The sequence below is a fragment of the Furipterus horrens genome, unplaced genomic scaffold, assembly GCF_987537825.1.
Source record: "Furipterus horrens unplaced genomic scaffold, mFurHor1.1.pri manual_scaffold_10, whole genome shotgun sequence".
Taxonomy (NCBI): domain Eukaryota; kingdom Metazoa; phylum Chordata; class Mammalia; order Chiroptera; family Furipteridae; genus Furipterus; species Furipterus horrens.
The window spans coordinates 95,212,735-95,229,996 of NW_028327180.1; the positions used below are offsets into that span (position 1 = coordinate 95,212,735).

At 50.8% G+C, this 17,262-nt stretch overlaps 1 protein-coding gene across 1 annotated transcript in view; it reads left to right on the plus strand.

Moving 5' to 3' along the window:
* Positions 1-17,038, plus strand: part of LOC150000980 (teneurin-2) — a 612,383-nt gene extending 595,345 nt beyond the window's left edge. Inside the window, exons 24-27 of the mRNA XM_090288551.1 lie at positions 2,669-2,965; positions 4,380-5,994; positions 13,112-13,242; positions 14,876-17,038. Coding sequence (XP_090144677.1) covers positions 2,669-2,965; positions 4,380-5,994; positions 13,112-13,242; positions 14,876-15,637 — 2,805 coding nt within the window. The 3' untranslated portion in view covers positions 15,638-17,038. The remainder of the gene's footprint in view (positions 1-2,668; positions 2,966-4,379; positions 5,995-13,111; positions 13,243-14,875) is intronic.
* Positions 17,039-17,262: the final 224 nt, after the last annotated feature.

Sequence of the window (17,262 nt, forward strand, 5' to 3'; positions counted from 1 at the left end):
CATCAGCTCTGTGTAGCAGCAACACACCCAAACGGTGGCCGTCAGGTGTTGGGGACTTCTGTGCTTGTCCAGTATTCAGTTCTGCGAGTTTAGCACCCTCATATACTGATATGGTGATAGGCATGCTTATGTGTGTGATTTACATGTTGGTCTCTGTCATGACCACATGTTATAGGGTACTCACATACATGATTATATTATGGTTCCATATACGATTTGCTTGTTGGTCTCCCAGGTAACTGAAGATAGGGCCTTCTGTCACACTGAGTATATTTTAAGCAAGACCACACGTCCGAATCGCCCGCCCCTCCTCCCTGGGAGCTGACTCGGCACTGTGGGTTCAGTCCGGCAGCAGTGATTTGGGACATCAGCCCTCATGGTTTAGAAACACATGCCCGCTAGAGAGCCGCGAATCAGAAAGGCAGGACTGAGTTGGGGGAAGACCGTGAACTCTTGGCTGGGACCCTGGCCCCGCCACTTACTACTTGTATAAGCCTGAGCAGGGCACTTAAACCTCTCTGTGCCCTGCGTGTGACATGGATAATAATGGGGCTTACCTAGGAGAGTTACTGGGGAGATTAAGTAAGATAAAACAGGCTAAGCCCGGTGCTCATTCTCGTACTGCCTTGCTTTGCCGGTGCTGCTCATCCTGCGTTCCATTGCAGGCACTGACCTGGCGTTAGCACAGAGTTGATGTCCAAGGAATAATAAATGCACTGGGGGCTGTGTGGTGTTATCAAAGAAAAGCAAGGGGGCGGGGGAGAAGGAGAGGGAATGAGGACAGAAGGAGATCGGAGAGGAGGGGCAGTCACCAGCACTTGGCTGAGGGAACACTGCAAATCCTCCCTCCTTCTTGCCACCTTATTCATTCTGCCGAATCAAACATCAGCGAAGGCTTGAGTAGAAATTCTTAAACATGAAAGTTTAAGACAAGTTGTACTTGTCTAGCTGTGGGATCCCTCTGAACTAATTGGGCATATATAAAATAATTTCTATCTCTGTTTGGAGAATTTAACTGAAATCGTGTATGTAATGTACCTAGCACAGTACCTGTCAAAGCATCAGGGGCTTGTATCAGTTTAGATTCGATGCCACAGCTAAGTAACAGATGTAGGAATAACAAGAGCTGAAGCAAGATATAGGCTTACTATTTTTTAGGCCCTCAAAGGAGTCCTCCAGGTAAGCAATCCGTGGCTAGTATGGATGACCATGACGACCCCTGGATCAACAGAGATCTAGACCCTATTTTGCCTCTAGGTGAGCCATCATCTTTGGGGGTTCCATCCCCAAAGTCACCCCATATTCACAAGGTGAATGCTGGAGTTCCAGCAATCACATCCACATTTCCCCTACGAAGAGGAGGAAAGCAGGAAAAACAAAAGGGCACCTACTTCTTTTTTTTTTTTAAGATTTTATTTTATAGAGTGAGGGGAAGGGAGGGAGAAAAGGAAGGAGAGACACATCAATCTGTTGCCTCTTGTATGCATCCTGTCCAGGATGGAACCCGCAACCCATCCATGTGTCCAGAACAGGAATCAAACCGGCGACCTTTCACTTTGCAGGATGACACCTAACCAACTGAGCCACACCAGTCAGGGCAGGGGGCCTACTTCTTAGCTGAGTCAGCTTCCTTCAAGTTCCCAGAAGACCCAGCTAACAACAATCACTCGCGTCGTGTTAACCACCCCCATCTCTAAAGGAAGCTTTGAAATGTGGTTCTTTACCTGGGTACAATGCTGCTCCACTGAACACAGGTGTCTATGGTATTAGAAGTAGTCCTCGTTTCTGCATAAAGCTGCAATAGGGGGCCCTCAAAGGCTGTGGCATTGCTTTTCCCGTCTCTGCCTCATTTGATACATTTCAGGGCACTCAATGCCTGTGTAATACAGGAAGCAGTAAACCTGCTTAAATGTCTAAGTGTTAACTGGTCAAAGTCTTTAGATCTAAGTCCTAGACCAACCCTACCACTTCACTGCTGTGTGACCTTGAACAAGTATGTAACCTCTCTGTTTCTGGTTCAGTTTCCTCATTTGTCAAGTGATCTTTGTGAGCATCAACTCAGACAATAGATGCAAGTTGCCTGACACAATGCCTGTATATACTAGCCCTCAGCACATGTTAATGTTATTGTTACCCATCCTCATCACCGTTATCATAGTATCCTTTAGGGCTATTGAGTCATTAGGATAAGGTGAGGAGAGACCAGACATCTCTCAATGTCTTCCTTCTGCCTGTTTATATCTTCCATGGCCTTCAACAGTCACCCCAGGGATGTCTGTTGAAAGAGCCCGAGCTGAGTTGGCCTTTTATTCACTCCTAGGCACCCACTCAGGGCTAGCTAATTCTCAAGGGTCATCTCTTTTACCCCTAACCAGAGTCTAGTCTCCCCCACTCTGCCTTCAGGGATAGGCTTTCTTCTCTGTCAGATCAGATCACCCTCTAAATAAGGATTAACTCATGCCTGGGTGTGTTCCACTACTCCTTTCACATCTAAGTAAACCAGTCCTTCCCTTTCTTGGAATCTCCCCGCACTGCTCTAAATAACTTCAGGGTTATTCCTTCCTTTGACGCACACTGCGCCCTGGCCCCGCCAGCCGTTCCTCCGTAGAAACCTGAGCTCATGTGCCTAGGCGACACCTTTCAAACCAGGCCCTTTGTGTTCTCCTAGGTCCACGGAAGGAACCTCTTGTCCATTGACTATGACCGGAATATTCGAACAGAAAAGATCTACGATGATCACCGGAAGTTCACTCTGAGGATCATTTACGACCAGGTGGGGCGCCCCTTCCTCTGGCTCCCCAGCAGTGGGCTGGCGGCCGTCAACGTCTCCTACTTCTTCAACGGGCGCTTGGCCGGCCTGCAGCGCGGGGCCATGAGCGAGAGGACGGACATCGACAAGCAGGGCCGCATCGTGTCACGCATGTTTGCCGACGGGAAAGTGTGGAGCTACTCCTATCTTGACAAGGTGAGTGCACGTGCCGCCCTTGGCTGGCCGGGCTTTCTCCTGCTAACGCTGCTCTTTGTAAGCTGACCTGACGTGCTTTGCCATAAGACGCTTGAACATCTTTACTTTGACCCCACAAGGGCTCCCCTCCTTCTACTCCTCTCACTGGGGAAGAGGTGAGCTGAATAAAATGGTATTCATAGCTCAACACTATTACCACTGAAAGCAAAAAAAAAAAAAAAAAAAAAAAAAATCTAGACATCCAGGAATGGCAAAAGGACAGCCTATCTGATTTTTATCCCCAAAATAGTAAGTGTTGTTGACGCTGACAGAATCATCCCATCGGCGGCATGGCTAAGCATTACGTATAAATTAGAAATGTAGTGATCCATTTCTGCCTTGCCCAAAAGTAAGCCATCAGGGGAGGGAATTGTGCCTAAGATTTAAGCATACAGAGCAACGCCCTCCCACTTAGCCTGTTGCTGAACCAGCCAATGATCCTCTTTGTGTAATTCCATGTCTGGAAGGGCCAGGTTCAGGTCTCCATGTAGGAAAAGGTCAGGTTGGATCAGTGGTAAAAACAGGTCTCTTCAGGGCACAAGTCACGATCTTTGAAGGCAGCCCGGGTCATCTAGTCATTAGACAGCGGCTTGCTCTGCCCGGGCCTCTCACCTGGACTCACCTTGATACAGGTCCATTTCCATTCCTTCCCTCCTCGCCTCCTGATCAGTGTTCACTGCAAGAGAAGGGCTGCTGCCCCTTTGGTCCCTCCTGAATAATGCTCTCATAATGCCATAAAATATTGGAATGGTTGACCAGAGAAGGCAAGAATCTCCCAATTGCCTCAAGTTTGAGGCCATTTTTCTCCCAAGGAATCAATGTTTCTGGGCTCTTTAATCTTTTCAGTAGCTTCTAAACGGAGCATGTGCTTTCTCTTTAGATTTAATCCATGGTGGCAGAAACATAGTATGTGCATCACACCTGTCCCCTGCTGGGTCAGTGGCAGTCATTTCTAAACAATGTCAGATTCCTTATTATTGAGTCTGTAGGAAAACTCAACCCATGCCTCTCACCTCAGCCCTCCAAGCCCTCACTACTCCAAGTATGGTCCAAGCAACATCAGCGTCACCTGGGAGCTTGTTACAAACGCAGAGCCTCAGGGCCTGTCCCCCACCCCAGAACTAACGAATCAGAATCTGCCTTTTAACAAGATCCCTGGGTGTTTCACATGCACATTAAAGTTTGACAAGCCCTGCTCCGGGGAGCCACCCTGATCCATCAGAGTTGGCGTGCCCGGTGAGATCTCTGATCTAAACCTCCCCATCCTTCATGCCTCTTGGATGGACTTTGAGGGAAATGGAATAAATTCTGTCAATTTGAGTGATTGGTCCTAAAAAGCCAACTTATGGGTTCCCTTCCCCTTTCCTTCCTCCAGTCCATGGTCCTCCTGCTGCAGAGTCAGCGTCAGTACATATTTGAGTACGACTCCTCTGACCGTCTGCACGCCGTCACCATGCCCAGCGTCGCCCGGCACAGCATGTCCACGCACACCTCCGTTGGCTACATCCGCAACATTTACAACCCGCCGGAAAGCAACGCTTCGGTCATCTTTGACTACAGTGATGATGGCCGCATCCTGAAGACATCGTTTTTGGGCACCGGGCGCCAGGTATTCTACAAGTATGGGAAACTCTCCAAGTTATCAGAGATTGTCTATGACAGTACTGCTGTCACTTTCGGGTATGACGAGACCACCGGTGTTTTGAAGATGGTCAACCTCCAAAGTGGGGGCTTCTCCTGCACCATCCGGTACCGGAAGATCGGCCCACTCGTGGACAAGCAGATCTACAGGTTTTCTGAGGAAGGCATGGTCAATGCCAGGTTTGACTACACCTATCACGACAACAGCTTCCGGATCGCAAGCATTAAGCCCGTCATAAGTGAAACCCCCCTTCCTGTTGACCTCTATCGCTATGATGAGATTTCTGGCAAGGTGGAGCACTTTGGCAAGTTTGGAGTGATCTATTATGACATCAACCAGATCATTACCACTGCCGTGATGACCCTCAGCAAACACTTTGACACCCACGGGCGGATCAAGGAGGTCCAGTATGAGATGTTCAGGTCCCTCATGTACTGGATGACCGTGCAGTATGACAGCATGGGAAGAGTGATTAAGAGGGAGCTAAAGCTGGGGCCCTATGCCAACACCACTAAGTACACGTATGACTATGATGGGGATGGGCAGCTCCAGAGTGTGGCTGTCAATGACCGCCCGACCTGGCGCTACAGCTATGACCTCAACGGGAACCTTCACTTGCTCAACCCGGGCAATAGTGTACGTCTTATGCCCTTGCGCTATGACCTCCGGGATCGGATAACCAGGCTTGGTGATGTGCAGTACAAAATTGACGATGATGGCTATCTGTGCCAGCGAGGGGCTGACATCTTTGAGTACAACTCCAAGGGCCTCCTAACGAGAGCCTACAACAAGGCCAGTGGGTGGAGCGTCCAGTACCGCTATGATGGTGTGGGACGGCGGGCTTCCTACAAGACCAACCTGGGCCACCATCTGCAGTATTTCTACTCTGACCTCCACAACCCGACTCGTATCACCCATGTCTACAATCACTCCAACTCAGAGATAACCTCCCTCTACTATGACCTCCAAGGTCACCTCTTTGCCATGGAGAGCAGCAGTGGGGAGGAATACTATGTCGCCTCAGATAACACAGGGACTCCCCTGGCTGTATTCAGCATCAACGGTCTCATGATCAAACAGTTGCAGTACACAGCCTATGGGGAGATTTATTACGACTCCAACCCTGACTTCCAGATGGTCATTGGCTTCCACGGGGGGCTCTACGACCCCCTGACCAAGCTGGTCCACTTCACTCAACGTGACTATGATGTGCTGGCAGGACGATGGACCTCTCCCGACTACACCATGTGGAAAAACGTGGGCAAGGAACCAGCCCCCTTTAACCTGTACATGTTCAAGAGCAACAACCCTCTCAGCAATGAGCTAGATCTGAAGAACTACGTGACAGGTGAGGACCCAGCTGCCTCAGGTGGGCAGTGGCCGCCTGTGGGGTGGGTGTCCTAGTAGACTGTTGGGGACTTCAGAAGAAGGCCTCACGTCATACACTAGGAAAACCTTGGCGAGCTGTAAGCCCTGGGCAGTACAGTGTCTAGAACAGTCAAGTGACAGAGTGCAGAGCAGTCACCAAGCCTGTGCGGAGATGTCCTGACCATTTTCAAGTCCGTTCAGTTTATATGCGACCTTCCTACCCGCACAGAGGAAAATAGCCTTATGAAGGGGGGAAAGAATGGGGCTCTACTGTCAGAAATACCTGGTGCAAATTCTCTTTTTCAATTTATAAGCCAATGGACCATGCGCTAGTGGTTCAGTCTCTCTGAGCTGTAGTTTCCTCCTCTGTGAAAGGACACAAATAAAACCATTCCGTAGAGTGATCTTGAAAAGTAAGTGAACTGAGATAGGTAAAGTCTAGTGCCCGGATGTTTACAAAAAGGTATCTGCTTGTGTTATTAACATCATCATTACTAGTGAGGCAATCAGTTAGCATAAGTACTGAGAAGACTAAGACCCAATTCCCCATCTCACTCCTAGATTGGCAGGATACACATACAAATAACCAATGATAACACAAAGCAAAATTAAGTCTGTGCCACCTTACAGGTGTCTGTTCTATGACTTATTCAACAAGTATTTATAGAGTGGCACCAGGCTAGAGTCTCAGGATATAGTGGTGAACAAGACAAGCACCCTTCTCTTAAGCCTGCACATGTGTATATATATACATATGTGTGTGTGTGTGTGTGTGTGTGATACTTAAGATTTGAAAATTTTGATATACTACCGAAGAATCCCAGAGGAGATGGAGTTGATATTGGTTGGCAGAAATGGGTTTAAGGCTGAAGAAAAACTAGGAGCAAGAGTCAGAATGTCATAGGAAGCTTTGAGAGGGTATGGGTAGAGAGCTCAAAGAGGGAAAATGGTCTACTTCCCCATGATAAGTGAGAAATTGGGGACCCCTATCCATCCACTTATATCAATCCATCCTAACATATACTTAAAACTAGAGATGCAGTGGAGAGCAAGATCAAGTCCCTGTCCTCAGGGAAATAAGCAAGGAAATCAGGATGAATGCATGCACGCACGAATGAATGAATGGAGGGAGGGAGGGAGGGACAGAGGGAGCTCCAAAGGGACCAACTTCCAGCAAAGAAGCCAGGGCCATCGCACCGGCCCATGCATTGTAGAGGGAAAATGTGGGGATCCCAAGTCCAACCCCCCCTGCCAGGTTCCAGAAAACTCACAACTCCTGGCCATGGGTCAGAGAGGCATCAAGCCCAAGGGACCCCTACCCTCAAGTGAAAGGAGTCACTTCTCCATCCCCAAGACAGGAAAGGAAGCAGCAGCTACCTGGAGTTCTGTGCTAACCTTAATGTCATGTGCTACAGAGAGAAACAGGCAGCCTTAAAGATCAACATGTGGCCATGCTATGCTGCAGTGACAAGTTCCAGACCCCTTACCGTTGAGCTTAGCATCCTCCCACTGAGGCAGCTAGGACCCTGTGCACCTAGGAGCCGTGGTCCGGTGGGTTCCCTCCCATCCTCCCCGCTCCACCAAGTAGGGAGGCTTCCTCGCTTCCCTGTGGCTTAGCCTGACTTTTGCAGTTCCAAATTAAAGTATCTCTCAGGAAAACACACACCTGGCTATGTAGTTTCAGACACTAAGACATGCTATAATGGTTAAATAGGGTTAGGGGTTAGGCAGAGAGTGGCAGGTAGCATCTATTTAGGGCACTCACAGAGGCCTTCTGAAAAGGTAGTATTTGAAGAGAAAGTTTTATGGGGGGGCTGGGGGGGGGAGCAGGCAGCATTCCAAACAGAGGAAACAGAGTGAAGAGGAAGGCAGACCAGGCCTATCTCGGCCAGAGGAGAAGAATCTTCTACCACCCCAAATGTGCTTCCCAAAGCCCTGCTGGGCCCTGGAAACCTTGGGGATGAATCAGCCAGAGACAACTTTGTATAAATGCTCACAATAAGCTGAACAGGTGCCTACAGCTGCAGAGGCCCAAACAAAATCATTCATGGGATACCATCAACCTCACTGACCCCACAGCCATTTTCCTGGTTCTCCTAAAAAGGCAAAAAAAAAAAAAAAAAAAAAAAAGAAATTATAGTTTTTTTTTTGTTTGTTTGTTTTTTTTTTGCCTGTTTTTGTTTTTATGGGAGTCTCAGGTGACACCTGACAATTCTTAAAATGACTTCAGAGGGAGGGGGTAGAAAGGAAACAAAAAATAAACCGGGCAGGAAAGGAGAACCACCAGGAGGAGGTACGAGCTGGCTGGTTCCTTCTCAGCCTGATGTAGGGGAGGGAGTGGGTGCCTCTGGACACGAACCCTTGGGGAGAGAGCCGGTGAAAAAGCAAAAGGCTCTTGCTTTGGCCCTCCTGAGTCTCAAGGAAAAAGCGTGCAAAGCCAGACTTGTGATGTCATGACTGATGAAGAAGGAGGTTGGGAGGTGCTGGGTAGGGTCCTGGTCGGTTGGAGACCCTGACGGGTACCAGATGGTAGCTCTGGGTGTCCTTTGCGTTAATATCACTGCAGTATGGTTGTGGGGGACAGGGACGGTCCCCACTGTTGAGGGGAGCTGAGGTCTCCCAAGACCGTGGGCTGCCTGGGTCCCGGGGGCTATTGCCGTTGCGCGGGGAGCAGGGGCCGTACCATGGGCTCTGGGACTCAGTCCGGGAACCATCACTGGGGCCCTGGCTGGGCTTGGTCTCACCGGCGCCCTCCCGTTCTGTCGCAGGCTGGCTGCCGGGTGGCCTGGGGCGGAAGGACCTCCGGTATCTGGGCCGGAATCTGCGTAGAGGGACCCACCGGTCTCCTTGCTGTTGGTCCCCTCCAGGGGGGCTGTCGCTCTAGGTTCTACCCCATCAGTGCGCTCTGTGGGCTGCTGAGGGGCGGAAAGAGGGGGCGCGACTCGGGCCTCGTACAAAGCGACATCCACCTGCAGAGGGCGTCGCAGTCTGGCGCTCTGTCCAGGGTCTTCAGCTCGTTCCCCTTCCTGCTGGAGCCTCCCTGGGTGGTGGCGCCGCTGGGCGAGGCTGGTGGGTGAATCATGGCGCAGAGGGGTAGTCAGTAACCTAGTCGTCTACTGGGGACGTAGCGGCTGCCCCTCGCTGGCAACCCGCCGCCCCGCCGGGGTGGGGGGCGCATTACATTAGCAGTTTCTGCACCCTTCTTCCTCGCCATCAGCCCGCACAGCCTCCCCGTCTCCAACGCTGCGCGGACAATTCTGGGGTTCTTGTCACAGCCGTCTGGCCACCAAAGACCCCTCCTTGGGCTCATTCCTGTGGACGAATCCGTAGCCATTCCGGACGTTGAACCGGTTGACAGTGCCCAGGACTCGGGTTGCCAGCACCGGCTTGTGCACATAACTCCGGACTGAGGGCGCGGGGGTCCCCCAAGGCCGCCGTTGCCGGGTTGCAGGGCGCCAGCAGCCAGGGTCCCAAGCCGCCTGCCCCGCGGGGCCCAGTACCCGCTGCCACGACTGCCTCGGCCCCCACCCACCCCGCTCAGGAACCCGCAGTTCCACATCCTCGCGCCCAGAGCCTCGCCTGCCCGTAGGCAGCGGCCCCAGAGTTTTCTGAATAGCACAATGGCTTTCCTCATCCGGTGCTTCCCAGAGACTCAATAAATGGGAATTAAATCAAGTTGAACTAAGTCCCACAAAATGGAATCCAGAAACCATTAGAAAGAATCTGACCTAACAGGTTGTGTTAGAGAAGCCACGTGGCTGGGGCTGATGTCTACAGCCCAGGCTGGAGTCAGGGGGCCTGGGGAGAGGCAGAGCCAGGCAGGGCCCAAGCCCACACCTGCTGCTGGGCCAGGGTGCGATGACCCCTGGAGAGGAGACCCCAACAGAGCACCCCACTTGGGAGAGGAGCAGAGTGACCGAACTTGCCCTTCCCGATTTAAGCAGAAGTAATTAAGATGCAGTGGGGAGGACCATGAAGAACAGAACCTTCTCTCTGGTGCTCCGGAAAATCTCTGGTGTTTGGAAACAGCTCTCTGAATGCAAGCGGCAGTTCCTGAGGCCAGAGGAGGTTCTAGTTCTTCCCAGGGGCGCTGCTGGCTCCTGTGAGGAGCTCCCAGACACCTGGGCCAGAGCGAAGGGGTAGCCACCAGGAAGGGGTGATGGGGGGCGAGAATGATTTCTTTTCTACTCACAGGCTCCACAGCGGCAGCCTTTTGAACAGTTTTTTTTTTTTTTAAGTATATTTTATTGATTATGTTGTTACAGTAGCTCCAATTTTTTCCCCTTTGCTCCCCTCTGCCCAGTACCCCACTTCCCTCCAACAATCCCACCCCCAATAGTTATTTTTTAAGGTAATATCTTGATGATTGATACACCTGTGATAAAAAGGTATTAGTGAAAAAACAGACTGGGAGACAAACCCCCCTCCCAATGTTAGCATCCAGGGAGACTCTCTCCATCCTTAGGAGTCCAACCCAGACCAGCGCCCGGCCCGGCACCTCGGCTGTCCTCAGGCCATGTCCTTCAGATTGTAGCCCCTTGGCACATCGCCAGTTCTGGCCTTGCCCATCATTTGCTGTGTGCCTTGAACAAACGTCTTAACCTTTCTGAGCCTTAGTTTCTTCATCAGCAAAATGGTGATTATAATAGTACTCACCCGTGGGACCATGAAAAGTAACTAAATCGTGACTCATAGCGCCTGGCACAGCACAAAGTCTAACAAATGGAACACATTTGTTGTGCATACACAGCAATGGACTTGGACTCAGGAATTTTGTAGATGAAAAGCGGGGACACCTCCTTTGTGTAAGTTTCTGGGGGACGTAGGAAGGGGTCTCCAGCTCCACCCTGAAACAGATCCAAACTCTGCCCTGAGTGGCATGCCTTTGGCAAACCTGAAATCCCAAATTTCAGATCAAGTGAACCTCCTCAATGTTGCCCACAGCGACTTGTATTTTTCTGCCCACTCCTTATCCTGGGCGGGCACATGGGAGCATAAAGTCAGATTTTGTGGGGTTCCTTTTTTGTGCGTGAGCGGGAAGGCACAGCCTCCTTGTCCCCTCCCCCTTCTCCTGTCTACACTTAACACCCAAGCTGCTGGGCTGACAGTGTTAGGAGAGAGAACATTCCGGATGGCAAGTCACATGTCTCTATAGAACCTGAGAAGGGAGGAATGAGCCCTTAAGAGGACCCACATCCCCAGCCCCTGCCTCAAGGACTCCCTCTCAACAGATTACTAGGCCCTGATAAGACCAATGACTGCCCCAATGAGGAGGGGCACTCTGGGGCCGGACGTGCCTTCAGCAGAAGGGAGAAGAAGACTGGCAATCTGGACAAACATTTCCCAATAGGTTTAGACTCAGAAATGAAGCCATGTTAGAAACTAAAAAGGCAGATGACATGCACGATACTTGTCCATGGGAGTGGCCATTAAGATTCCTGGTGTCCAAGGCACCTCGTGAGTGCTAGGGAGGGACCCCTACAGGGAAAAGATCAGGGTGCAGAGAGTCTCCTGAGGCCAAAGACCTCTCCGGCCTTTCTGGGAACTCCCTGCATAGCCCGCGTCTGTGGCAATTTTACGTGGCGTGCAGATGAGGGATTAGAGAGCATGGACACACAGGTGCGGACAGACGGACAGACCTTAGCCTCTCTTCCAGTCCTCTTCTGATTCTTCCAAATCAGTTGAGGAGGACAAAGTCTCCACTGAATACTGGTATGTATTTACCACCTCATTAGCCCCTCTCATCTCCCTTTCCAACGGAGAGAGCAGATCTAAGACTCCCTCCATAGCTGGCAACAAAATCACGCTCAGTTTCAGTGCATTGCTTTGGTTTCCTTGTTTTAATTTTACAGTTAGTTTCTGTTTGCATCAGGTGAGTCTGCTTTCCCACTTACGGTAGGGACAAGGTTTCTTTTTAAGAATGGACGGACTTAAGTGGAAAAGGCAAATTTATTTTTCAGAAACCAGGAAGTACAATCAGCAGCCACACAGGTGCTGCCTGGAAACGGCACAGCAATGGTCCCGGGTGAACGTGACTCTCCAAAGTTGGGAAAGCCATGCTCTGCAGCCCCTGGCGCCTACCTTGCACAAAACAGCTGCTTTGTCAGTGTGTGATTGTTGCAGGGTTAACACCAGGCTTCTCTCTGCTGGATGCCAACACGCTCTTTAACACAATTTCCAACCTGTGTTGTTAAATAGCTCTTAAATGGGTGAGCGCTAATGTGTGTAGTTGTCAAGTTGTTCCAAGGACCAGTCTCTGCCCAAGGCCGATGAGAGCACCGTGGATCCCAGGCTCCTGCCCCATTAGAGGGCTCTTACATGCATGCACGTGTAGTAGCAAAATCCACATGAACTCCCTCACAACAGTCCCAGGGCAGGAGGTAGGTAGTTATACACCTTAGTTAGTCCCTCCAGAAGCGCATTCTCGGGCAGGTGTCGATCATTCTTCTGTCACCCCTCCCAGTCAGGGAAGCCTTTACTGCATGTGTTCAGTGTTTGTCCATTCATTCATTCATTCATTACAGGGACCCTTACTGAGCACCTGTTTTGTGCCAGACATTGTTGTAGGGCCTGAGGAGGTGAGGAGACATCACTAGTGAGAATAGAGTTGTTAACTCCTTGCCGTTATAGAGCTTACACTCTGACACTAACCAATAGGCATCACCCACGTCTAAGTGCTACAGCCCATCAGAGTATGATTATGAGATGGAGAGAGAGGGAGTGAGCAGAGTAAGGAGACTTGGGATTGCTGGGGGCGGGGGAAGTGTTAGCCATGGTGGTTGGGGTTGGCCCTACGGGAGAGACAACATCTGAGAAGACTTGAAAGGCATGAGAGAGCTGGAAGATGCTTTTCAGGACGTGCACGGCAGGCCCCGAGGTGAGCATGCACCTCCAGGGGTTGGGAACTAACCCGGGTCTGGAAGGACATCTATTTCCTGGGACCCACGTCAAGCAGTGCTGGGTCTGGACCAGGAGGCTTCCCTCTCCTGTTGGACTCACACCCAACCACCCATTTTATCTTGTTCTCTCTCCAGAATCCTCTATTGCTTTCCACTCATGATCACTTCAGAAATCTTTGTTTTTGTGTCCAACCATAGATGTGAAAAGCTGGCTTGTGATGTTTGGATTTCAGCTGAGCAACATAATTCCTGGCTTCCCCAGAGCCAAAATGTATTTCGTGTCTCCTCCCTATGAGCTGTCAGAGAGTCAAGCAAGTGAGAGTGGACAGGTAAGCAGGGGTTCCTGCCAAGAGCACAATGATTGCCATCGTCCCCTTTTGCAAACAGAACCGCATGGGAGCCAAGGGCATGTCAGCAGAGGAGGGGGAAGCTAGAGCTGGGTATAAAAGGCGCGTGAACCACTGCGCCTTCCCAGGAAAGCCAATGCTGTCACCTGTCTGGCGCAGCACATATATCTTCCGAACTTCGATCTGACCCTAATTGTGACATCAATATCTGTTCAGTATATACATTTGAGTCACTCCTTGATTAGCAACAGCACAGGGAAACCTAGCAGCAGCCTACCATCTGCACTGCCTATAATAAATATCAGAACCCTTTCGGCTTTTATGGGATGTCATAAAACGATGGTTCGCCGTTTCTGTCCCATGAAAGAACATTTTTATGCCCCACATAAAACATCCGGGTTTTATGGCCCAAGTGTACACTGTACAGATTGAGTTTTCAGAACATGATCTGTGCTGGGGTCTCTCTCTATGACGACTGAAGGGTGGCCCTTTTCCATTTGGGTGCAGCTCTGGAGCTCTGTCACAACAGGTAGGAGGGGTGGGCATTGTGGCTCAGACAACCCCTGCCATAGGACCGCCAGCACCAGAAACATCCGCAGGGTCTCAGCTGTTCCAGATAATTGTCCAAAACTGTGTAACTCAAGAGACGACGAGGAGCTGCCGGGTGACTGAGAGCGGCGTCCTCTCAGTTCCGCCCCACAGGGACCACTCAGTGGATGAATGGCCATCATTTCTCTCATTTATCTAAGTGCCATTACCTCCCAAACACAGCCTCCTCCGTTATCCCAGCCTGTCCCCCAACCACCAATTGAGACAAGTTGTCATTTGTGAGCAGAGGTCTCAAGGCCAAGGTGATGATGGTGATTCCCTCCCCCTGCAGAAAGAGGGCTAAAATCCAAAGCAAATGGCTCCCAGCCCAGAGATGATGCCTCTGGCCCCCGAGGCCAGCCTGTCCTAGCCCGGAGCTCCTCCCACATGAGCGTGCCCACAAACCAGCCATGGGGGTCTCCTTAGAATGCGGCTTCTGACTCCATAGGTCCCACGTGAGGGGCGAGATTCTGCAGTTCTTCCAGGGCGGGTCCTGGGCCCTCCTCTGCTCCAGGCCCTGCTTTGTGTAGCAAGGTCTTCACCCAAGGAAGTTCATCAACACCCAGGGTACTGGCCTCAGAGAAATCTAGGTCCCAGCAGCAGGGTTCACTGGTCCTCAAACATCCACCTTGCCCTTCAGGTCAGGGTGTTCCTGGGTCTGAAGTGTGCAAGACGCTCCCAACCCCTCAGAGGGCAGAGCGCCTCTTTCTCCGGGAAGGGAGAAGCATGGTAGGTGGGTAGGCCCGGGCGCAGGCGCCGGCAAGGTGGTGAACCCCCACCCCGTCTTTTTAGCGAGTGGCACAGTTTCCAGCAGACAGGCCACATGATCAGAGCTCTGGAAAGTGCCAGCCTGTCCTCGTTTCAAAGGAGAGGCCTATGTTAGCTCATGTCCCTGCAGACACCAGCCTCGTTCTCCCCAGGGCACCCAAGCTTTTGCCTTTCTGACGCTTTTGTGATGAGCTCCCAGCCGCTGCCCGCAGCTGCCCTGCCAATGGTCTCAGCTATCTGTGTGTTCTTATGCCCACAGCTCATTACAGGCGTCCAGCAGACGACAGAGAGGCACAATCAGGCCTTCATGGCTCTTGAAGGGCAGGTCATTGTGAAAAAGCTCCACGCCAGCATCCGAGAGAAGGCGGGCCACTGGTTTGCCACCACCACGCCCATCATCGGCAAAGGCATCATGTTCGCCATCAAAGAAGGGCGGGTGACCACCGGCGTGTCCAGCATCGCCAGCGAGGACAGCCGCAAGGTGGCTTCTGTGCTGAACAACGCCTACTACCTGGACAAGATGCACTACAGCATTGAGGGCAAAGACACCCACTACTTTGTGAAGATCGGCTCGGCCGACGGCGACCTGGTCACGCTGGGCACCACCATCGGCCGCAAGGTGCTGGAGAGCGGGGTGAACGTGACCGTGTCGCAGCCCACGCTGCTGGTCAACGGCAGGACTCGAAGGTTCACCAACATTGAATTCCAGTACAACACTCTGCTGCTCAGCATCCGCTACGGCCTCGCCCCCGACACCCTGGACGAAGAGAAGGCCCGCGTCCTCGACCAGGCCCGACAGAGGGCCCTGGGCACTGCGTGGGCCAAGGAGCAGCAGAGAGCCAGGGACGGGAGAGAGGGGAGCCGCCAGTGGACTGAGGGCGAGAAGCAGCAGCTCCTGAGCACGGGGCGTGTGCAGGGGTACGAGGGCTATTACGTGCTTCCCGTGGAGCAATACCCAGAGCTTGCAGACTGTAGCAGCAACATCCAGTTTTTAAGACAGAACGAGATGGGAAAGAGGTAACAAAATCATCGGCTGCCATTCCTCGTCCGGATGGCTCGGCGGGAGTAACTGTTCTCTCCTCTCCTAAGGAGATGAAGACCTAACGGGGCACTGAGGCCGGGCTGCTTCGGGGACCAGTGGCGGGCAAGCTCACATTTTTTGAGTTCCGATGCTACTGTCCAAGAGAGACGTCCCACATCCCGAAGCAGACTAACGCCTGGCCGAAACTTCTGAGGGAAATACAACAAACCGATGAACGAACAAACGAACAAACACAAAATGCTCCAAGTTCCCCTACAATATGGCCCACTTGTTCTGGGTCTACACAGAAAGGAGACGCGAAGTGTCCAAAAGGAACAAAAGAGAAAACACACACCCACACACGCACACACGAGTAATAATAAAACGGAAAGCAAGACAGACACACGACCGGAAAACAAAGACGTGCAGGCGAGCCGGCCTCATGTTCTATTACCTCACTAATTCACACGTGAGCGGCGCGGGCATCCCCGGGGCTGGCACCAGCGGACCGGCTGAGACACCCACTCATGAATGACTGCTTTTTGGACAAATACTCCAGACGTTTTTGTTTCACTACAGGTGCATTTAAAATACGACTTTGGGGGTGATTTGTGTGTAGCGACTGGGGTGGGGGGGCGCATACAAGTGAAAGAGTGAGCACTGGAAATCCTTTTTAAAGAAAAATAAAAACACGAAGGGGGAAAAATAAAAAAGGAAATTCCTATCAGACGTCAAAGCGAAACAATACCGTTCAGCACTTAACGCTCTGGCCCCGACTTCGTGTGGCCTGAGCTACTTTCTTTGAGCTCAGAGTGTAAAACTTAATTCAAAATGGTGGCTATACTCACTACAGATCAATTTCATACTCTTTTGTCTTTGAAGATTCCATTGTGGACAGTAATACGCAGTTACAGGGTGTAGTCTGTTTAGATTCCGTAGTTCGTGGGTATCAGTGGCAGTAGAGATGTGGCATTGTGACTCTCTTTTGCTAACGGGCACCACTTCAGATCACCCTGTACATACATGAGCCTCAAGGCACAATCACTGTTTCAGATTTAAAATTATTAGTGTGTTTGTTTGGTCCAGAAACTGAGACAATCACATGACAGTCACCACGAGGAAAGAAAATTTACAAAAAAAAAAAAAAATTAAAAAAAGAAAACCCACAAAAAACTACAAAAAAAAAAAAAAAAGTTTAAAAAACAAAAAACAAAAAAAAAAATGTCTAATAAGAACTTTGGTACAGGAACTTTTTTGTAATATACATGTATGAATTGTTCATCGAGTTTTTATATTAATTTTAATTTGCTGCTAAGCAAAGACTAGGGACAGGCAAAGATAATTTATGGCAAAGTGTTTAAATGGTTTATACATAAATAAAGTCTCTAAAACTCCTGTGGACACTGGTCTTCTGTGGAAATGCTTTGAGGCAAGAACATGGGAAAAGTTGCCGGAGAAAAGGGGGATGAGCTGGTATTTTGAGGTTTGGGAAGAGCTATTGCTACAAGTATCTCAGTGCCTGCAAACTGCTCGAAATCTTAGACTGATCTCCACGTGCACCTGTGGCCCCCTCTCTGCGTCAAACAGGTGAAGAGAGTCTGGGCCTGGGGCCTATGGGCAGCGAG